This window comes from Spinacia oleracea, chromosome 3 (genome assembly GCF_020520425.1).
Source record: "Spinacia oleracea cultivar Varoflay chromosome 3, BTI_SOV_V1, whole genome shotgun sequence".
Lineage (NCBI taxonomy): Eukaryota > Viridiplantae > Streptophyta > Magnoliopsida > Caryophyllales > Amaranthaceae > Spinacia > Spinacia oleracea.
In genome coordinates this window covers 13,211,551-13,234,927 of record NC_079489.1, presented here as the reverse complement: position 1 = coordinate 13,234,927, position 23,377 = coordinate 13,211,551, and the positions used below count along the sequence as shown (strand labels likewise).

Here is a 23,377-nt window from a genome sequence, read left to right as displayed (position 1 = left end):
GAGAATGGAAGAAAGCCATAACCAATGGCCCTGCAACGTGCTTCGTACTTGGCCCGCTTCCGAACAGCCGCATCAGTCACAACCCGGCCTGAGGCAAAGCTAGACAACCCAGACCGTGTCAGAGGAGAAGATCCCGTCAAGTGTATTATTATTATTATTATTATTATTATTATTATTATTATTATTATTATTATTATTATTATTATTATTATTATTATTATTATTATTGTCACGTGTATCTAATCAAATTAGATTTTTTTTTTTTATTGCAATGGACGATATTTTTGACTTGGAATTGAGGTAATTTTCGTTTTTTCCCCTATTTTTTGAGTCTTTTTCATGCAATTGGTATGAAACAAAAACTTCTATTTTGTACAGATTAAACATAATATGATTAAATATTTCGTACAGATTAAACAAAATATAATTAATTATTTCATACAGATTGAACATAAAGAGTTTGAAGCTAGGCTCTTGGGGAAGGAGGAAACCACCTATTGAGTGGTTGGAAGACCGGTGGTTGAAGAATGCTAGAAGGTTGAATAGAGGGCCAGGGATTGAATAGAATCCAGATGAAGTCTATATTCCATTCTTTGAGGATCGGATATGATTTAGCACAAAGAATCGGATATGATTTAGCTTTAAAGAAGCATCTCAAGTAAGAGAACTCGGACTGGGAGAGGATAACACTATTTCTTTCTTTCCAGATGGACCAGAGACGAAAGATAAATATTTTTAGGGTTTTAAGATGATGACAAAGACTGGTAAAGGCAGTAAACAAATCAGGAAATCTGATCATACAATCAAGCTAATTTATAGTTAGATGGGTCTCCCAAACCTGGAAAGAGGAGTTACAATGGAGGAAGGAGTCTATATTCCATTCTTTGAGAACTCGAATTGGGAAAGGATAACACTATTTCTTTCTTAGGGTTTTAGGATAACACTCTTTATTTCTTTGAGAACTCGGGCCGGAGAGGATAACAATATTTTTAGGGTTTTAGGATGACGACAAAGACTGGTAAATGCAGTAAACAAATCAGGAAATCTGATCATACCATCAAGCTAATTTATGGTTAGATGGGTCTCCCAAACTTGGAAAGAGGAGTTACAATGGAGGAAGAGGTGATCCATAGATTTTACATTAGAGTTACATCTTGGGCACATAGGAGTTGGTAGAATTTTCCTGCTAAATAGAATTTCTATGCAGGGAAGGCCTAAATGACAGATCTGCCATACGAAGATTTTAAGTTTTGGTGGAATATCCAGTTTCCAAATCCACATATAATCCCATTTAGGTCTGTCATTTGGTAAGTTATGGGCTAACCAGTTAGTTGACTTGACTGAGAATGCCCCGCCATTTGTGCATCCCCAAATAGGGGTGTCATGTGTATCCTTTAGGGGGATAGGATTCCTTTGACTTTTTGGACAAGATTTCAGGGAGAATGCTTCTTAGTTTGTTAATGTCCCGGTTTTTAGAAGGAAGGATAAAATCAGAAGTGCATCTCATGTGTGACCAGCCACACCATCAACTTAATGGTGTGACGTGCGCAACTAATATGGAAAAAGTTATTGATGGGCGTTACTTGACTTTCTATGCTGGTGTTACTTATACATTGTATTCGCTGTTACTTTTCTTGTTTTACTGTAGTTTCTTGAATTTCATGTTAGAGGTTCCTTGTATAGACTACTTGATTTTCTATGCTCGTGTTACTTGATTTTTTATGTTGGTGTTACTTATACATTGTATTCGTTGTTACTTTTCTTGTTTTATTGCAGTTTCATGTCAGAGGATACTTGTATATAGACTGGTGTTACTTGATTTTCTATGACAGTACAATGTTACTTATACGTGGCATTCGCTGTTATTTTCTTGTTTTACACAATTTCTTGGATTTCTTGTTCGAGGTTCCTTATATAGACTAGTGTTACTTGAATTTTTATGCCAATGTTACCTTTAGTTATTGCAGTTTCTTCAATTTCATGTTATAGGTTCCTTGTACAGACGGGTGTTACTTGAGTTTCTATGCTGGTGTTATTACAATGTATTCTCTGTTACTTTTCTCGTTTTATTGCATTTTCTTCAATTTCAGGTTATCTGATGTTACTTTGTTTTCTATGTTGATGTTACTTTATTTTCTACGTTGATGTTACTTTATTTTCCAGTCTTTAAACATATTAGGCTTATTTATAAGTGTGAACATGTCACACCATCAAGTTAATGGTATGGCTGGTCAGATATGGCTAGTCACTGTTATCCCACTTTTTGGACTAATGACATAACCGCTCTAACGTTTGATCATGTCGTGTCAACCAGGTTCTGTCGCGTCGCAGGTAAACACAGCTCCAGGGAGATACGTCCGACGTAGCATCGTACGACGAGGCATAAACAACGAAGGACGGGCGACAACGCACAGGCAACAGAGACGCGTCCTCAAGGAACAGGTTGATAAAGATAAGTTAACCTAAAGCCCATGATAGGCAGCGCCGTCACACTAGCAGGAATGAGTCCAAGACATGCGCGAGAAGCGCGGAGGTGGTTGAAGACTAAAGAGACGTGTAACAAAGATATCCCTATCTTTGTGGGATTCTCTCAACCAACTAGACCGTTGGAAATATCTTATAAAAGCATGAAGACGATGACAAGCGGAAGGGAGAAAACAAGAAAAGCTCTCATATTCTCAAGCCATAAAAGCATTCAAATCATTCTTGTATTCGTTATTTATATTTTGTTACATTGATTTCTAGAATAAGATACAAACAATCATATAGGAAACTTAGTGGATTGATAGCCTCATAGCTATCCGCGGTTTTTTACCTTATTCCTGGGTTTTCCGCGTCAACACTTCTCTGTGTCGTGTCTCTCTTTGTCTTCCCTTATTTGATTATCGCTTAGTTAGTGTCGACCTAAGCCAAAGATCGCCCCTAGACGAAATTTGGCATAAACAGTTTGGCGCCGTCTGTGGGGACATTAACTAGGTTTCACGCAAAATCACCCTACACACCATGACTACTGAAGAGATGACGCTCGCAGAGATGAAAGCGGCCTACGAGAAGGCCCAAGCAGAGCTGGCCCAAGAAAGGGCCTCCATTGAAAACCTCCAGAAGGAGCTCGAATCCGTGAAAAGTAACAAGCATCAATCGCGTTACAAGCCAGGTGCAAAACCGAAGAAGTTGATATTCGAGATGACTGGCGACTCTGAAGACCTGTCCAACGGCGAAGAGCCACATGAGGAAAAGGATGAAGCAATACCGGACCCCGTCACCAAGCGCCTAAATAAGATGGAAAATCACATGAAGAAGCGATGCTCGTTGATGATGAAGCTGATGACCAAACTGCCGGGGGCACCCACGCCCGTGGAGACCGAACCGACCGACGGGTATGCAGCATCGCCGTTATGTGAAGCGATCGCTAGGGTGACGGTACCACACCAGCTCCGACTCCCTACCTGGACCACCCTGTATGACGGAACGTCTGATCCATACAGACACGTCAACTTCTACAAGCAGCGAATGTGGCAGATCGACATCCCCTACGACCTGGTCGAGCCCGTCATGTGCAAATCCTTCGGAGGAACCCTCGACGGAGCAGCCCTGGAATGGCTCATGAACATAACACCTGGATCTATCTTCTGCCTGTCCGACCTCATCAACGCCTTCTGCCAACAATTCGCCAGCAGTCGCCAGTTGGAGAAACAAACAAGTGACCTCTATCGGTTGGTCCAAGGACCTACCGAGTCGGTACGCGATTATTTTAACCGTTTTAATTGTGAAAAAATTAGCATAAAAACTGTGATGTCAGGACAGCCATCGGAGCATTCAAGAGAGGTCTCGTCCCCAACTCAGAGCTGTACCGGGAACTAACCAAATACCCCTGTGCAAACTTCAAAGAAGTCAGATCGAGGGCTACGGCCCAGATGCGGATTGAAGACGACGAGATTACACGAATGGTTTCTCAGCGACCAGCAGGGGGCAGCAGCGACAGGAGGTCGTACACCCCAAGGAACAACGGCTGGAGACACCAACCATACAACCGCCAGGGTCAGGTACAAAATGTCAATCAATATGATGATACTAACAGTGTTTACAGGAATGAACGGGTCGTTTATCCCCCCATCTCCGAGTATGGCTTCAACGTCGACATCGGAGGCGTGGTAAACGCCCTTCAAAATGTAGGTGGTACCGTCAGATGGCCTAAGAAGACTGACAGACCAGACTCTATGAAGGACATGAGCAGGTGGTGCGACTTCCACCGCGACAATGGCCACACAACCGAGGAATGCATCTCCCTCAAAAAGGAGATGGCATATCTATTGAAAAGAGGCCACCTGAAGGACCTACTGAGCGACAAAGGAAAGGAGACGTACAACAAGGATAGCAGCTCCCAACCCAACCCAGCACCAAGCGGCGACCGACCAGCCCCGCCCACGTTCGAAAAAGTGGTAAACGTTATTTCTGGTGGTTCAGATATATGTGGACTAACTTCTTCTGCAGCTAAAAAAATCAACAGGGGCGAATCTGAAGCCGTCAAAGAGGGGCAGACCGAAGACGAAGTAGCACTCGACAAGTCATTAGCGGCGATGATAATAACCTTCGACGACTCAGATTCAACCGACACAATACAGGAACATCATGACGGGCTAGTCATATCGCTCCCAATAGGCAACGCTCTCATCAAAAGGATATTGATCGACAACGGCAGTTCAGCAAACGTATTGTTCCTAGAGGCTCTGCAGGAAATGGGACTAGACGAAAAGAGTATAATCAGAAGGTCGACAGTCCTAGTAGGATTCAGTGGAGAATCGCTACGAACAGTAGGAGGGATATCGCTGCCGACGTACGCAGAAGGTGTTAATGTGATGACCAAGTTCAACGTCGTCGACTGCCCATCAGCATACAACGTCATTTTGGGACGACCATGGATCCACAAAATGAAGGCGGTGCCGTCGACATACCACCAGTCAATTAAGTTCCCAACCAAATGGGGAGTCATTGAAATCAAAGGACAGCAAAGGGACGCAAAGAAATGTTATGAACCGGCGCTGAAACCATCAAAGTCATCCATCTAGCAATTACAGCCAGGGTCGACGGTAGACGACCCCGACGACCAACAGATCGACGAAATTACGCTAGATCAGGCAAAGCCAGACCAAGTAGTAAGGATCGGAGCGTCGCTGCCTGACAATATCAGAAGTCAGATAGTGTCATTCCTAAGAGAAAACTCGGACTGCTTCGCTTGGTCGCACGAGGACATGACAGGAATCAGTTCAGACATCATCACCCACAAACTCAATGTCGACCCCAACTTCAAACCAGTGAAACAGAAACGGCGAAAATTCGCGCCTGAGAGAAATAAAATCATAGACGAAGAAGTCCAAAAACTGATAGACTCCGGGAAAATCAGAGAAGTCAAGTATCCAGATTGGTTAGCAAATGTCGTCGTCGTCAGTAAAAAGAATGGAAAGTGGAGAGTCTGTATCGACCCATTCCCGCTGCCGCACATCGACGCCCTGGTCGACGCCACTGCTGGACACGAGCTACTAACATTTATGGACGCCTACTCCGGATACAACCAGATCCTTATGCACCCAGACGACCAGGAGAAAACATCTTTTGTAACAGACAGAGGTATTTATTGTTATAAAGTCATGCCTTTTGGTCTTAAAAATGCAGGTGCAACGTACCAGCGATTGGTCAACAAAATGTTCAAAGACCAACTTGGAGACACGATGGAGGTCTACATCGACGACATGCTAGTAAAATCAAGGAAGGCCGACGACCATGTCGAACACCTACGACAATCCTTCGACATATTGAGAAAATACGGTATGAAACTCAACCCAACTAAATGTTCTTTCGGAGTGTCTGCAGGGAAATTTTTAGGTTACATCGTCACCCAAAGAGGAATCGAGGCTAGCCCCGACCAGGTGCGCGCAATCATCAACATTCAATCCCCCAGGAACATAAAAGAGGTACAACGCTTGACAGGAAGAGTGGCGGCGCTAAATCGTTTTATCTCGCGGTCGTCGGACAAGTGTCGTCTATTCTACGACGTCTTGCGTAAAAATAAAGGTTTTGACTGGTCCGACGACCACGAAGCAGCCTTGCAAAACCTCAAAAAATACATGATGTCGCCACCCCTCCTGTCCAAACCCAAAGAAGGCGAAGTCCTACAACTGTACCTAGCCGTCAGCTCCACAGCAGTCAGCGCGGTCCTAGCCCGAGAAGACGAAACGCAACAGCTACCTATTTACTACATAAGTAAGTCGCTACTAGAAGCGGAAACCAGGTATTCCTCCCTCGAAAAACTCGTTTTAGCACTCGTTACTGCAGCTAGAAAACTAAGGCATTATTTCGAAACTCACCAAATAGTGGTGATGACTAATTATCCAATCAAGTCTGTGATGCGTAGACCAGAACTAACAGGTCGAATGGAGAAATGGACGATGGCGCTAGGAAGCTTCGACATCAAATACCAACCAAGAACGGCGGTGAAATCGCAGGCACTAGCAGACTTTGTGGCAGATTTTAGCCCCGACCTGGAGAAAATAGCAGACGACGAAGTCAAACTCATCAATAACGTAGAAGAGGTATGGACGCTCTTCGTCGACAGCTCGTCTAACTTTCGCGGTGCAGGTCTAGGCTTCGTGCTAAAGTCACCACAAAGGGACATGATAGCACAAGCCATATGCTGCGACTTCAAAGCGACAAACAACGAAGCAGAATACGAGGCATTAATCGCCGGGTTGACGCTAGCTGAAAAATTGGGAGCAAGTGGACTCAACATCTTTAGCGACTCACAATTAATCGTCAACCAGATCAACGGCGACTACGAGGCTAAAGACCTGAAAATGACCTTGTACCTCGAAAAAGCAAAAAAACTAGCCTCCAAATTCAAACCCCTCTCCATTAAACAAGTTCCACGAGACCTAAACACGCAAGCCGACGCCCTTGCCAACCTAGGATCCGCACTCAGAAAGTCGTCATTCTCGACCATACCTCTAGTACACCTATTGTCACCCGCTATTGAAAAAGACATACCACAAGATGCCAGCCTCGTCCTATCAACCACAAACACCGACAGCTGGACCAAGCCCATCCTCGACTACCTAACACATGAAACCCTACCCGACGACAAGCTCGAAGCTAGGAAGATACTTTTCAAAGCTTCACGATATGTTATTTTGCAGGGCATATTATTTAAAAGATCAGCGAACGGAATGTTGATGCGATGCGCAGAAAAAACAGAATGGGAAAGACTACAAAAGCAATACCACGAAGGAGAATGTGGCGGACATGAAGGAGGACGAAGCCTGTCAACCAGAATCAAAAGAAACGGATACTATTGGCCAACGATGCTCAAGGACGCAATGAGGTACGTAGCTAAGTGCGACAAATGTCAACGACACGCAGGTATGACACATAAACCATCTGAATTTTTACACCCCACCTTAACTCCGTGGCCTTTCATGAAATGGGGAATGGACATCGTCGGTAAACTACCCGTCGCCCCAGGACAAAAGGTCTTCATGCTCGCTCTAACAGATTATTTTTCTAAGTGGATAGAAGCAGGTGCGTTCCAACAGGTAAAAGACAAAGAGGTATGTTCGTTCATATGGACTAACATTATATGCAGATTCGGAGTGCCATCAGAAATCATATGCGAAAACGGATCCCAATTCATCAGCGACAAAACTAGGGCTTTCTGCAAGACGTGGAACATTGAGCTAAAGACGTCAACGCCAAGATACCCCCAAGCAAACGGACAGGCGGAATCCAGCAACAAAACAATCATCGCATCGCTAAAAAAGCGGCTAGACGATAAGAAGGGACGATGGGCAGAAGAGCTGCCATCCATCCTATGGGCCAACAGGACGACGCCTAGGACGGCGACGGGACAGACTCCCTTCTCACTCGTTTACGGGTGCGAAGCAGTACTACCCCCCGAAGTGACGCTGCCCAGTGCACGATATGGACTCATGACGCCAGAGCAGAACGACGTCGAACTTAGTGAAAACCTCGACAACACAGAAGACTTCAGAGAAGCAGCGTTGATAAGAATGGCGTCGCAACAGCAGATTGTGGCAAAATGCTTCAACAAAAACGTCAAAGTAAAAATGTTCAAGGAGGGCGACTGGGTGTTGCGCAAAGTGTTCCAAAACACAAAAGAATTAAACGCAGGTAAACTCGCGCCAGCTTGGGAAGGACCATACTTGATCGATAAAATCGTCGGAAAGGGGGCATACAGGCTCGTCACCAAAGACGGCAAGTCGGTCCCCCGAAGCTGGAACGCTACACATCTTAAACTCTATCACTTTTAAAATATCCGTCGTAGCCAATTTTATCAGTTGTCGTACCATCGTTCCTACCTTCTTCCTTATTTTTTATCGCTTTATTTGTTTGGAATTATTACTGACTTAGGCATCGGAGGGCCGTTGGCATCCCCAACGGCCAATCCTCCTAGCAACCCATGTTTTCTTTTGCAGAAGATAACACACGACGCATGACAGAAAATGAATCCCAAAGTGATTAACAACGAGCAACCAATACAGGTACGGTTTTACATACATGTAATGCCACCATTTCAATATTTGTTACCCGTAAGACACGTGCCACACGACGCACGACGAAAGCTTCAAAACACAAGAGTCACAAAGAACACACGCAAATAAGAAAAAAGAGGAACACACTTATATAGCAAAATACAAATTGCGCGACCCCTAAGGCCACGACTTCCGAAATTCAAACACAAAGCATTATCCAAACACCTCGCCGCCGCCACCGACGACGAATAAAAACATCCAAAACACGAAAACAAAACACAAGTCATCCAAACCACCTCGTCGTCGCCATCGACGACGAGTAAAGAAATTCACAAACAAAACACAAAAACCAACAGAAATTCAAAAACTACAAACTATTACATCCCTTCTTCCTGCGTAGAGGCCACGACCTCCTGCTCCGACTCCTGCTCTGGGGGCACGACGGCGTCAGTCACGACTGGCACCTCCACCGACGCCACGTCCAACGTCTCGTCTTGAGAAACGACGACAAGAGCCTCCTCTTCGCACCCAACAGCTAACACCTCCCCCTCTTGGTCCGGAACAGGCGCATCCACCACCAACAAGGCCGCATCCACCTCTGTCGCCTCAGTACTGGCGGTGTCAGCCGTCTTCGCTAACTCTTCCGAATCCACCACAGGCACCGACAGGTCAGCAATGGTACCGCCATTAGCCAGATAGTCGTCCACCTCCTTCTGACACGGCCAAAGACTAGTCTCCCCAATCAAGCAGGAGTACATCATTTGCGCCCGCGTCCTCCATATAGCGAGAGCCTCGACGTCCTTCGCCTCCTTCTGCAGGGCGTCGTACAAGCTCCTCAATCCATCTAACTCCTCCGTTGTCGAGGCCAGCTCTTCCTTCACTTTCTCCAGATCTTTAGCCACGTCGGCTAACTGCTTATCCTTACCTTTCAATTGATCACCCTTGGCCTTAACCACCGCAGCAAGGTCCACGACCTTCTTCTCAGTAGCCTTCCACTTCGCTTCCCACGACGCGGCCGCCTTCTTCGCCGTCGCCATCAGCTGCCTCGCATTCGTCACCTCGTCGCACAGCAACGAACATTGCCTACGTACAGCCAAGGCAGCCTGCGACGCCTGCGCAAAACCAATGCCAAAACAGATTTACACAACACACATCTTTTGCAAACAAAAAAGAAGAAAAAACTAAATAAAACTCACCCGCAGACTAAGTTCAGTGGCGTCCGACGCGACAGGAAGAGGATCCACCTCGTGATATCGTCGATACGTCGTAGGCAAGATCAAGCGATCAGCGAAAGGCCATATAACAAACGCCTCTTCATCACCCAAGAAGCCTGGGGGCAAAGTGATAACCGTATCCTCGACAGGATTCGTCTCAGCAGGACGCTTCTTGGCCGACGAAGTAGACACTTTACTAACGTCGACAGCAGCAGACGACGCCTTGAACGGCTGTGGGGGCGATGACGAAGCAATCGGATTAAAGCCTTCGGCTCCTATGACAACAGGCGTCTCGGCCGACGAACCTATCGCAGAAAACCGAGGTACGACCGTCATACCTTGTCCACCAGAAGTCGAGGACGACCTCAATCACTTCCTCGCACGCTCCTGAATCTCGCTCTGAGACATCCTTGCCACAGGCCTAGACGACAGAGTGTGCTCTACACCCAATACAAAAGATCAAGGTCAAACACTATCCAAAGCAAAAACAAAAATATATACAAACCCCGAAATAAACAAACGTTAAATACCTGAGTTGTCAGCCATATCGCCTACTTCACCTTCGGCGGACGATGAGTTTTCCACTACCTCTTCAAGCAAATCCAACCTTTTCATACGACGAGTCAGTTGACCTGATTCCTCGTCTATTTCCTCCTCCTCGGCGACGTCGCCTGACCGGTTCACCTCCTGCTCGTCTAAAAACTCCCCGTCGCGACTAAAAGACCTATCCTCGACAGAATAACCCAAGAATTTCCGATACTTATCCTCAGAATCAACGTTCAACTCAGTCAACGACGACGCCTTGACAACTGCAAAACAAAACCAAGTAAGGCGACGTTCAGTAAAACGACGAGAAACAAAGACAAAACAACACATTTACCTTCCGTCGTCCATCCCTCGACCAGAAACCGCCCTTTATCTCCCAGAGAATCTTTGCCTACGAAGACAAAACGACTCTGCCAACCCCTGTCGTTCACACCTAAACCAACACCTAAGTTCGTCTTCCCCTTCTTCGTGACCAAGGTATACCTACAACACTTCTGCAGCGCTAGTTCGTAAGTATACATCAAGTCAGACAGGTCAAACGGCATACGCCAGTTTGCAGTAACTCCGTGCACCACCGTGAAAACCCGCCATATCTGGGGCATCAACTGACCCGGGCTCAAATGGAAAACCTCGATAAAGGACCTAACCAGAGGAGTGAAAGGAAATTGGAAGCCAATTGTGAACGGATACTCATACATAACCACATACCCCTTTGGACAGTCAAAGGCTTCCTCGTCCGAGCCGGGAATGTTCACTTCCGCCGACGGCGGCAAACCAGCAAGTTCAACAAACGCCGCCGGATCCACCACAGTAGAATATATCGGGTTAAGGGACTTAACCCGAGTGGATCCCGACTCCCCCTTTCCTCTCGCTACAACCGACTTAGATCTACCCATCTCACTTACAAAAATCTACAAGAAAATCGAAAAAAGAAAGCAAATTTTACCTGAAACCGAGCAAACTCAGTGCGAAAATCGACTTCGCTTTCTCCCTCTTCTCTCTCCTGCTTTCGGATCTAAAATTTTTTTGAAAAATCTTGGTGTGAAGAACTTTATTGCATGTCGTGAATTGATATTTATTACTCTGGAATTCTGAACGGTTTTGTCCCACGAACTGGGCAGTTGAAGACGGATTTTGCTTTTAAATTTGAATTGTTTCTTTTGCTCTGTGTGACTCCGCAAATTCACAATTGGGGGCAAACTGTTATTCCACTTTTTGGACTAACGACATAACCGCTCTAACGTTTGATCATGTCGTGTCAACCAGGTTCTGTCGCGTCGCAGGTAAACACAGCTCCAGGGAGATACGTCCGACGTAGCATCGTACGACGAGGCATAAACGACGAAGGACGGGCGACAACGCACAGGCAACAAAGACGCGTCCTCAAGGAACAGGTTGATAAAGATAAGTTAACCTAAAGCCCATGATAGGCAGCGCCGTCACACTAGCAGGAATGAGTCCAAGACATGCGCGAGAAGCGCGGAGGTGGTTGAAGACTAAAGAGACGTGTAACAAAGATATCCCTATCTTTGTGGGATTCTCTCAACCAACTAGACCGTTGGAAATATCTTATAAAAGCATGAAGACGATGACAAGCAGAAGGGAGAAAACAAGAAAAGCTCTCATATTCTCAAGCCATAAAAGCATTCAAATCATTCTTGTATTCGTTATTTATATTTTGTTACATTGATTTCTAGAATAAGATACAAACAATCATATAGGAAACTTAGTGGATTGATAGCCTCATAGCTATCCGCGGTTTTTTACCTTATTCCTGGGTTTTCCGCGTCAACACTTCTCTGTGTCGTGTCTCTCTTTGTCTTCCCTTATTTGATTATCGTTTAGTTAGTGTCGACCTAAACCAAAGATCGCCCCTAGACGAAATTTGGCATAAACAGTCACATACTCCGTATAAGACTTGAGGTAAAATCAGCCAGTGAGGTTTCTCATTAACATGGAGAAGGCCGATATCTTGTCTATTTTTTAGACAAGACTGCACAGCCTAGTTATCTTTCCAATTTTTAATCACAAATTCTTATTTACAATGGGTGTACAATAAATATTGTACACCGGAGTAAAAGTTAACTCAAAATGCTTAAAAGGTAAGCATATATATGTAAAAGTTATCTATTTTTAAGTGATAAATTTTTTCATTTTAGTAAAACTTATTTCTTCCAAATCACTAATAATGTATAAAATTAATAATTTAACCCTTTAAAATATTTATCTATCAATTTTTTTTACTAATATAAAAGTTAATCAAAACTAAGTTAAAGTTACAAAAAAAATAGTTAAAGTTATTTTGGTGTACGTACAATAAATTTATTGTGCACCTTGTGCGCGCAAGACCTTTTGATTTTTAATATCTTGTCTCTCTGATTCAGTATATGTCTCCACATCTTGGAGTATTCCTTAATTATTTTAATACCAAGAGTTTTTTCGATCAACTACTAGCCTCTTTAATTATGCAACGCATCATCCAAATATCCTAGCTAGCAATTTCCAACGGCTACTTTCGTGACGCATAAAGATGAAAGTTAGGCCATGTTCTTTTGACCTAAATTCAAATGAATTAAACTGAAATTAACTGAACTGCGCTGAATTGAATTGAACTGAACTGAATTTATATTTAACTTAATCGAATATTACATAATTGAAATAGATAATAAATACAATAAATAATAAATAATTAGTGATAAATACTAAATAATAAGTACTCAGTAATAAATAATAAATAATAAATGATAAATTATAAATTATAAATTATAAATTAATATATAATAAATAATACTCTATAAATAATAAATGATAAATAAAATAAATAAAAAATAATCCCTCCTGCCCTCAATACTCGTCTCGTTTTGACTGATAATGATTTTTAGGCAATTTAATTGACTTATTAATTTATTAGGTGGTAGTTGACAGTAGATTTTTTTAAAATATAGTTATTGGGGCGGGATATGTGTCAAACAAATGGGTGCGAGTGGGGTGGGGTTGAACTTTTTAATGTTCTTTTAGTAAGTAGGAATACATGTGAGTCAATGGTTAAGTGATAGAAAAATATATATAATATTAATAAAAGCGTATCATTTATAGAAAGAGACGAATATTAAATGACGACATTATAAGGAAAGATGGGAAAATATTAAGGAACGGAGAGAATAATAAATAATAAATAACAAATAATTAAATAATAGCAGTAGTAATTAATAAGTTATAATAATAATAATAATAATAGTAATAGTAATAGTAATAGTAATAGTAATAATAATAAGTTGAATTGAATTGAATCCTATACCTTTAAAACATGTAAACTTTGATTCACTATTGCAGCAATAGTGTGTTACCTTTTTTGCCCCCCTTCTACCTCTTTATTACTGAGTTGCCATTCTCTCGCTCCTCGTATAACTTCATTTTGTACTCTCTTGCACCTCTCTCCTGATATTCAGCTATTTTCTCTCTCCTCATTTTCTCTGTCATTCGAGCTCCTCATTTTCTAGGGTTCTAAACTTCCATTCCCTTCTTCATAATTCACTCCATCGAATACCAAACCACTCTAACTCCTAACTATCAATTTCAAATCGAAACTCTAAATTCTTAATTACAAAGTGACCGATGAATGATTTTTGGAAAATTAGGGGTTCTGTTCTTCAGAAAAGGTCAAATCTTCGCGTGTTTTGATCAATTTGATGCTATTTTTGCTAATTTTGTTGATTGTTGATGAGATTCTGTGTGGCCATCTCCCATCTCCTTCCCACTCGCTCGAACCAAATCCAACACCAGGTATCATCAATAGTTCTTCATCTTTACATCATGAAGTGATTTCTAAGTTGTTAATCTGATTTTATTTAAGTATTAAATTAGAGTAGTGTGTTGCAGAGATGAAGATTATTGCAGCTTGCTTGTTGGTTGCTTTGGGCGGTAAAGCTTTCACTACTGCCGGTTATGTCAAGAAAATTATTGGATCAGGTACTTTTTCTCGTCCTTTTTTCATAATGGAGCTTGATTGATGAAGATAATATATAAAAAATTTGTCTTTCACAGTTTGTGTAAGATAATACTTTCGATTATAATGCTAATTAATGTAGTGTGTTGGGTGATAATATGAGATGGATTTAAGTTTCTCTATGGATTCAAGCTAATACGGAATGAAATAGCTGGTGGACACTTTCCTTTAGTTTCTACCTTAGTGTCATTCACCGAAGAATCTTAGGGGATGGATAATTAATGAATTGAATATCTTTTTAGCGTGGATGGTCAAACCAGAAGAAACTACAAAGTGGGCTTGGAGAGGGATTGGGACTGTATTTGGTTTAAGTAGATTAACATAGGTTAAGATTTAAGCAGGTTTTTTTAATATTAATATAGAGTCGTTGTATTTGTTTTAAGTAGATTAAGGTTCGAATTCCGTTGGGATATATTTTTGAATCCCTCTGATTTGTCCTATCTACTTCATCTGTTGGTTCTTATTGTTATCTTTTTATTATGTTTGTCTAACTCTGATATCTGCGTTCCACAATTGCTGCAGCTGGAAACTCTCTTGAAATTTTATGTTCCGGCATATCGATATCTTACCCTCCAGTGCTTATCTGAGGTAATACTGATGTTTGATTTTCTTAAGGTTTTTAAGTGTCCTCTGTATGTGCTCCTATATCATTGTACATGTAGTTAAGTTAATCGTACATCATAAGTGTTTTCGAAACTGTTAGTTACCCCCATGTCTCTAGAAAAACACCAGCTTGGTGAACTTTTTAAATCTTGTATAATTATAGTTTTGTTGATATGAATTCATCGAAGTTTAGGTAATGTGGATTTGGTAGAATGTAAGGCACAGAGTTTCTATTGGTGTTTTGAGAGTTTGTTAAATTTGTTTTAGTAGGAGTTTGGTAAAATTTTCCATAAAGGGTTTGAGGGTTTTGTTAGTCTCCGAAACTGAGCTTGAAAAGCACTAGGATACTCTGGGCTGAGATGGCTCGAGATGAGGTGACGTTCTATTTTTTTCATCTTATTCATTATGACTAGGGTTGCTAGACTATTGGTGTATAAAATGTGGATGAGAAATAAATAAATGAATTAATGTATTTAGAAAAGATAAGACGGTTTACAATGACGATTCCGGTATCTGGGCCTTGGTGCGTTTCTTTTTCGCCCTTTCTTGTAGTTTACTGTTTATTTATCATTTGCAATTGTGGTTTATGGTCATTTAGATGTTTTTAAAATATAATATGCTTTTAAAACAGATTGCTTTTAAAACACTTTTTTTTTTTATTACAACTTGTTAATCGGTAAATAAATGGCCTTAAGTTGTGAATAATTGCATAACTTTTTCCTGCAGAAAGTACGGTATCTAGGTTATAGTAGACCTGCACGCAGCACCCGGGTCACAAATTGGGAATGAACACAGTGCAACTAGAGATGGATCTCTTGAATGGGCTGATGAAACTGTTCAACAAAGTGTTGATGTTATCGACTTCTTAGCTTCACGGTACATTCTCAGAACTAAATGATTCAGTTCCCTTCTGTTGTAGTGTCATGTACCTTACACTGCGCTTCAGGACTGAGAAAAGTTTGACTTCAGAACATTTGAGGGAAATTTCAGAAAGAATTGAAACAGATGGTTTCGATACATGCTTCCCTCTTTTGATATGAACAAAGCCCACAAACATGTTTCCCTCAGCTTTCTTGAAGTCAAACTTTTCTCAGTCTTACAAAGAATTCTGAATATATATATATCTGAATACATAAATCAGTAGAAGCTACGTGTAACCGGTGTCATTTTGTATATTTTTTAAACCTTCTAAAAGCACATTTTTACGTATTTACTAATTAAAAACACATTTTTTCCAACAATAACACACAATCTGTTTTAAAAGCATATTGTTACGTACTCCCTCCGATTTTAGGTTTATGGTCATTTAGATGTTTATGGTCATTTTCATTTATGTTCCTGATTTTAGGTTTATGGTCATTTAGGTTTAATAGCGAGTTCATTCTGCTATTTCTAATCCAGTAGTTTTAGGTTTATGGTCATTTAGATGCTTGGTTTCAATTTCAAGTGGCCGTCATCTAAATGCTCGATTTCAGTTTTTGTGGCATCTAAATGCTCGGTTTCAGTTTTTGTGAAGCCTATTCTGTTAAGTCAAACTTGATTTGTCATTTAAATGCTCGGTTACAGTTTAAAATGAATGTCTCCCTTTACATGGTTGGTTCAAACTGAAATGCTCGGTGTCATCTAAATGCTCTGCTATTCCTGATTTTGTTAGATTTTTATGGTCATTTATGTTTAATACCGAGTTCATTTTGCTATTTCTATGCTCGTAGTTTTAGGCTTATGGTCATTTAGATATTTGGTTTCGATTTCAGATGGTCGTCATCTAAATGCTCGGTTTCAGTTTTTGTGGCATCTAAATGCTCGGTTTTAGTTTTTAGATGACCTCGAGCATTTAGGTGGCGTCTAAAACTAAAATGCTCGGTGTCATCTAGATGCTTGGTTTTAGTTATTCCCCTGTTTTTGTGTAGCCTATGCTTTTAAGTCAAACTGATTGGTCGTTTTTTAAAATGAATGTCGCCCTTTACATGGTTGGTTCAAACTGAAATGCTCGGTGTCATCTAAATGCTCTGCTAATCCTGATTTTGTTATATTTACATTTATGTTCCCGATTTTAGGTTTATGGTTATCTATGTTTATACTGAGTTCATTCTGCTTTTTCTATGCTCGTGGTTTTAGGTTTATGGTCATTCAGATGTTTGGTCTCGATTTCAGATGGTCGTCATCTAAATGCTCGGTTTCAGTTTTTGTGGCATCTAAATGCTCAGTTACAGGTTTTTTACTGTTTTAGTGGAGCCTATTCTTTTAAGTCAAACTGATTGGTCATTTAAATGCTCGGTTACAGTAAAATGAATGTTAATTCAACCTAATTAGTTCGTTTCCTTTGGTTTTGTTCTTGATTTTGCTGTTTAGGCCAATTTTTAGCGTTTGATTGTTAGTTGATTTGTGGTGTTTGGTTGCTTTGTTGTCAATTCGACTTTTTTCAATTAATGGTTAGTATTGACGAGTGGAATCAAGCAAACACGAGTCTTTCATTTTGGTTTTTCGTACTTAATTTTTTGGGGATTTCTTGTGAATTTTGTTGAGGCTAGGGCTTTCAATTTTGACCCCACTTGATGATTTTGCTGAATTATGTTCCCCATTTATTGATTTTGGATGAATAATTTGGGTTTTTATTTTTATTCGAGTTTGTAGAATTATGCTCTTTTGTTGAACTTTTTGATTCGCCTTTCTTCTCCTGGAATCTGATAGAATTTGGAACTAGGGTTTGTTACTGTGTTTTAATTATTCCTGATTTTTCCAATAACTTTTTTTCAGTATGCAATATTCCTACTTTAAATGTCAGTCTTCATGATGATTTGATTCTATTGAACTTCATTGAATATAGGAAGCATGATAAAGTGATGATGTTCTTTGATTAGTGGAGTAGTTCATCCTTACAAGTGAATTTCTGGTTCCTTATTTAACTTGTTGTCGCCTCCCATTCGATTTTGAAGTTATAATACATTACACTATCTCTGAATTTAATATAGTACTAAACGGTTTAGTATGGAGTAGATCATGGTTGAGATGTTGGGTGCAGAATTATGGAGTCTAAATTGTCCCTGTATGTTGCTTTTGTTTGATGTGTGCTCTTATTGGATTATTTGAAGATGCTGAGAGCAAACCTCAACTCAGTATAGTAGTTTGAGTTTTATGTACAATAAACTAATATTTATGCTATTACGCTGAAATCTGTGTATTATTTTTGTAAGGGGTTCTAATCTGGAGAGTATGTGGTATTAGAAGGTCATCATTAGTTCAATATATAAATGCCACCATAGTATGCACTTCTGTTTAAGATTTTAAATCAGTTAGAAGTTGGGAAATACCTTTGTCACTCTACTGCTATGGAGTACTTTGTATTCCATCCTCGTTATAAATTTGATTTAGATTATGGAGTAATGATGCCGGATTCCATTGTACACCCTTAATTTAAGGTGAAAATGATCGATTTGGGACAAGTTGTCCTTCGGTATTGGGATGAATTTTCACCTTATTTTATTTAGAAGGTTGAGTTCAAGTGTAATAAGAACATTGTGGTGGTCTATGCAAACATGACATAATTGATATTCGTTACTGCACAACTTTTCAAAAATTTTATGAAACATTCTTGTGATTTTTCTCTGTAATATATTGTTGTCTTCTGATTAATAGTTCTTATGCTTGTTTACCTTGTCTTCTGATTAATAGTTCTTATGCTTGTTTACCTTGTTTAAATTGATCTCCTTGGTGGGTAATAAATATGCATTTTTCTTGGATGCCCAGTAGCTGTAAATATGCTCTGTGTGCCAAGGAAAGGTTTGGATATATTCTACTTGCTCTAACTGGACAAGGGATGGACTAATTTACTAAGTGATGTTTCTGAATGTTTTGCAAAAGAGTAAAAGGTAACATGAAGGTCTTAAATCTAACAGATTCTCTCCTTTTCACGAAGGCCAGTCTTGTACATTTGCCTTAAAACTGCCAGATTTCCAGCTATCTGTTTCTTAGTCCTTGAAGTTGTAATTGACTAATGTGTTGGATTGAAAGTCTTGTAAATTTTAGAAGACGACGGTTGTTTTAGGGAACTTTTTCCTAGGGAATATGCCCTTTACCAATTCTTCTGTTTAAACTTCATATGTAGCAGACATATTTTCACCGTGTCAATTTGGTTAAATGAGTGAGAATATCTATGTATATGTCTGGGAAATTAGAAGGGTCTCTCTTTTCCTCTTTCTCTCTCAACATCTTGCGTGTTTTTGGTTTGGGTGGGCGGGGGTGCTTTTACAGGATTAGTTGAGAGAGGACCCGAGGAAAGTACAAATCATACTCTATATGATTATTTAGCCGAGGTTATGATTTGTGTTCGGGAAGATTTTCTGTAGTTGTTAATTTGTTACATGCAGCTGATCTCATTAAACTTCTAATTGTGGTTAAATATTTGGTTTTACAGGGCATGGGTGATATGAAAGCAATATCAAGCTTGGATTTGGAAGGAGTGGCTGTGTAGTTGTCCAGGGGTTTTAAGAATGGATCAGGATCCAGGTTCCTTTCTTTCTTCATATGCTCTGCCTTGTGCTGATTAGATGATTAATAAAACTAAAATCCGAACTCTAATTTGGTATAACCTTGGCGTATTTGGTTTTTTTTTCCCTATGAATACGTCATTTTTGTCGTCCTCATGCTGAAAATCTACCAAATGTTCTGACACCTATCCATCTATTTATCTTTACCAGTTTGCTTGGGTCCTGTCAAATTTGCATACCAAGTAGTTGGAGATGATTTAATGCAAACACACAATAAGAACACTTAAAGATCATGTTGGCATGGATTTTCGAAATCATATCCTGTGCACACTGCATCCATCTTCTTTGGAATGAGGGACCCTATTATTCTAACTCAAGACTTTGTGAAACGGTCTTCTGTTAGTCGTCACTAAGCATTCTTAACTTCTGGGTTTTGACAGTAGCAATTCTCAGGTTTTTGTCAGAATCTCTTTTTCCTGATGATGATTTCGGTTTTTTTTGTCTTATAGATACACATACAAGTATTGTGGAGTCGTTTGTTGTTATGAATCATATAACTGGGTTGAACTTACTCCCTTGTAGCCTTGTAGGCATTTCGATATGCAAAACGGGGACGAAAGATTCCCATTTTCATGCTAATGCTAAGTTTAGTATTGCAGCAGGTTCAAACCATCTAAAACTCGGTTAAAAGTGGAAATTTCTGATTATGAAACAAACATAAATTTTATATGAATTGAATCAACACTTATATTAGATCATTTGTTATGCAGAAACTTAACAATCATCAACGGCTACAAAACAATGCAATCATGAATCAGATTCTTGAGTTGAAAAATCTTCAACTTACTGGAGGAGATAATCAGAAAAATCATTGCATCATAATGGAGAATATGTTACACCCTTCTCCATCCACATCACTTCAGGAGTATTAGTCAATGACAGACTCGAGCAGCAATGCAAGGAACTCAATTGTCTCACTAATGAGCTTCAGAGCTTAGACAACTCAAGTCAAGTGTTAATGAGGGAAGATTAATTTGTGTTGCAGAGATGATTGTTGCCGCTTACTTTTTGGATGCTTTAAGCGGTAAAGCTTGCCCTACTGCCGATGATGTCATGAAAAATCTTGGGGTACTTCTCTCTTCCTTTTTTCATACTCGTAGCTTGATTGATGAAGATAATATATAAAATATTTGTCTTGTTACTGCTCTCCTTCCGGATCCTCACCATCTACTTCCCTTTCCACAGCAGATCGGCAGAGTTGGAGCAGCAACAAATCACGATGAAGAAATCACTAAACAAAAATGAAACGTCTCCATCGATCCATTATGTCTAGGTTTTAGGGTTCCCAATTCATTGCCGTCCCCGCAACAAAAAATGGGTAAGGCGCCATATTTTTTCTCTAATTATTATCGTTTTAGCACATAACAGATTAATTATCATACATTGTCTTTAATTTTAATGGTTTTTGTTTGTCGTTTTGAGTAAATTAATGGTTTAAATTTTTGCATTTGTTGACCCTTAAAACTTGGATTGATTATCTCATTTTAATTGATCTTTGAATACATGGTTTCTTGTTTTTTTTTACGATTCTATTGCGATTGTTTCTTTCTTATAGTTAATTGATTTGGTTTGTTTCAAATGAATTTTTAAATATTGGCAAATCGTATTATCCTTTTCTATATGGTTCTAATAAGATTGATTGGGGTTATCATTAGAGTTGCTGGCTCAGGGACGGGCCTCATAGCTGGATGGAGTTTTTTGAAATGAACGTTCTGTCAAGACGGGGTTGTTTGAAATGAATGTTCTTCTCTTGTGGTGTGGAGGTGTTTGGCGTAGGCAACGGTTCAATATTCGAATAATCTGTTGCATTCTAGGTAGTATTCAAGGATGATGTTCGGTTTATCTTAAGAGGTAGTGTAATGAGTTTTGACTCTAAATAAAGTGCATATTGAGTTTTAACTCTATGGGGGTTAGGTAGTTGGTTAATTTCAAGTGTATCAAGTTTCGACTTGATGGGTACTATTAACTTTGTGTTCATACTAGGTGCAGCAGGTGTTCTCTCGTTTGGTATTATGAGTTTTAGATTACCCATTTCATGGTGCAATGAGCTTTAGCTCCGTTGATCACAATGGAATTCGTGTTACTCCGTATCTCTTTCATCATAATGGGTGTTGGATTTCCTGTTCATGATGTAATCAGATTTGCACATTTCCTTTGGTCACACATTTTGTATTAACTGCCACCTTCTTTTCTCTACCGACCTAGATGTATGGATGTCATTCATTTCCCTGAGAGAGCAGGAGGTCTCTTTCTAATTCAGGCATTCAGTTAGTGAGGTTTGTGTTCTCCTTATGAAGTTGGAATCAACTACCTCAATTTTATTTTTATTTTGGATTTTTTAGCCTTTTGAACAAGGATTAAGGATGAATGTCTGAAGTGTGTATCTCTTTGTTATGACACACCCGACTACCCGAGATTATAATTTACACGCTTATCTATTCGATGTTTGTGTTGCATGCTGTGCTTTTTTCCCCTTGTAAAACAGTTCGCGTTACTTTGCCTAACTACACCGATGTTATGCGCTTTACCTGATAAAGACAAATTTTAGTACTGGATTAACATAAGAGTACGGGTGTCTTAAGGAAGTATAGTTCTTTTTTATATAATTGATAGGTTGTTCAGTACGATGAAACTTTCTGGATCATGTTCGTCTTTCTCAATTTCTATTTCTTGATTTATGTCATGCGTAATCTGACACCTTAAGTCGAATTACTTTTTTAGGTTTGTTTTAATAAGGGGTGCCAATCATTTTTTTAAAGGAACTTGTTTTTATATTATGATATTTATTTTTCGCTTTTCTCTGATATTTTCCTAACCTTGGTTTGGTTTTCTTTTTTAAAAGAAAATTTATATGTGATGAAAAATGGAGGAGAATTGAGGCGGTGGGAGCGCTATGGACTAGGCTCACACCACACAAACACTATCAATGGTCTTGGGATATTTGTTAACCCACCCTTTTTGACTGCTCTGCCTGTGTTGGTAGTTTATGATATAGATTCTTCAAACGGAAGAAAACAATTCAGTTTTATGACCCTGAATCCGTAGAACAGCAAAGAGCATCATGTTCTTCTATTATTTCAATAAGCATCTACATGTGCATACTAAAACCTTGGAGGACTAAATACCTATTTTTATTACTAGCCAATGAGTTGTGATATACAAACCATGAACCTCACATAACATGTTTATATTTCAGGCTGATAAAGAGGCAACACATAGTCGACCAGCAACAACTCTCTCCGTGATTAATGCCCTATAGTGGTGCCTAAGCAAGTGGAGTTGGATTAGGCGGCGTTAGAGGACAACACTGAGGAGGCTTTGGAGGTTACATTTGAGGAGTGATCTCTTTCACAGACGTCTTCCTTTTGCCGAGAATGCTCATCCACGCTACAAATGCGTGAAAGTTAATAAGTGACGAAGTTATGTATCATGGCAATATGCATCTACACTTTTGGAAGAAGTCCTTATTATGTAACACTGTTTTAGAACTTAAACTACCCATTACTCCTTTTGGGTCACTTGTACTTTAGAAAACTCGATGGATGTCTCCGATTATTTTCATTCCATAATTAGGCTCCTGATTTGCATAATATCTTGGAAGATAGATATATATAACTTGGGGGACCACTGTGTTATCCTTCAGAAAGGTGGCTTTTGCTACCACTTCTGTATTACTGCTTCTTCTGTCTTACTGATTCTTGAGCATTCAACTTATTGACAACTTGAAGGACATGTGTTTTGCTTCACTGTTGTATTCAATTACTCTGCATTTACATTATCATGGACTGCTTTGTATTCAACTTTGCCTTTGTAGGTAGTATTCATTAGTTCAAGTATTATTCAAATTTAGTTTCCAATCAAACATTTTTCTAAACTTTTTCCATTTACTAATTAGGGTCGGGATTTGATTTGTGTTTCCGT

The 23,377-nt window shown here is 39.9% G+C and overlaps 1 protein-coding gene and 1 long non-coding RNA gene across 3 annotated transcripts; both read left to right on the top strand.

Annotated features, from left to right (window-relative positions):
- The first annotated feature begins 3,003 nt into the window (after positions 1-3,003).
- On the top strand, positions 3,004-5,066 carry LOC130469482 (uncharacterized). The gene is made up of 2 exons (XM_056838822.1): positions 3,004-3,713; positions 3,800-5,066. The coding sequence occupies exons 1-2, from the start codon at positions 3,004-3,006 to the stop codon at positions 5,064-5,066; spliced, it is 1,977 nt and encodes a 658-aa protein (XP_056694800.1).
- An 8,585-nt stretch (positions 5,067-13,651) lies between these two features.
- LOC130470668 (uncharacterized) lies at positions 13,652-23,197 on the top strand. Of its 2 annotated transcripts, none has more exons than XR_008931388.1 (7): positions 13,652-14,269; positions 14,829-14,894; positions 15,636-15,785; positions 19,324-19,415; positions 20,167-20,524; positions 20,642-20,774; positions 22,653-23,197. It is a non-coding gene; the product is annotated as an uncharacterized lncRNA (long non-coding RNA). The 2 variants fall into 2 exon arrangements; XR_008931387.1 differs by having other exon boundaries at positions 13,653-14,269; positions 20,645-20,774; positions 22,653-23,196.
- The last annotated feature ends 180 nt before the right edge of the window (positions 23,198-23,377 follow it).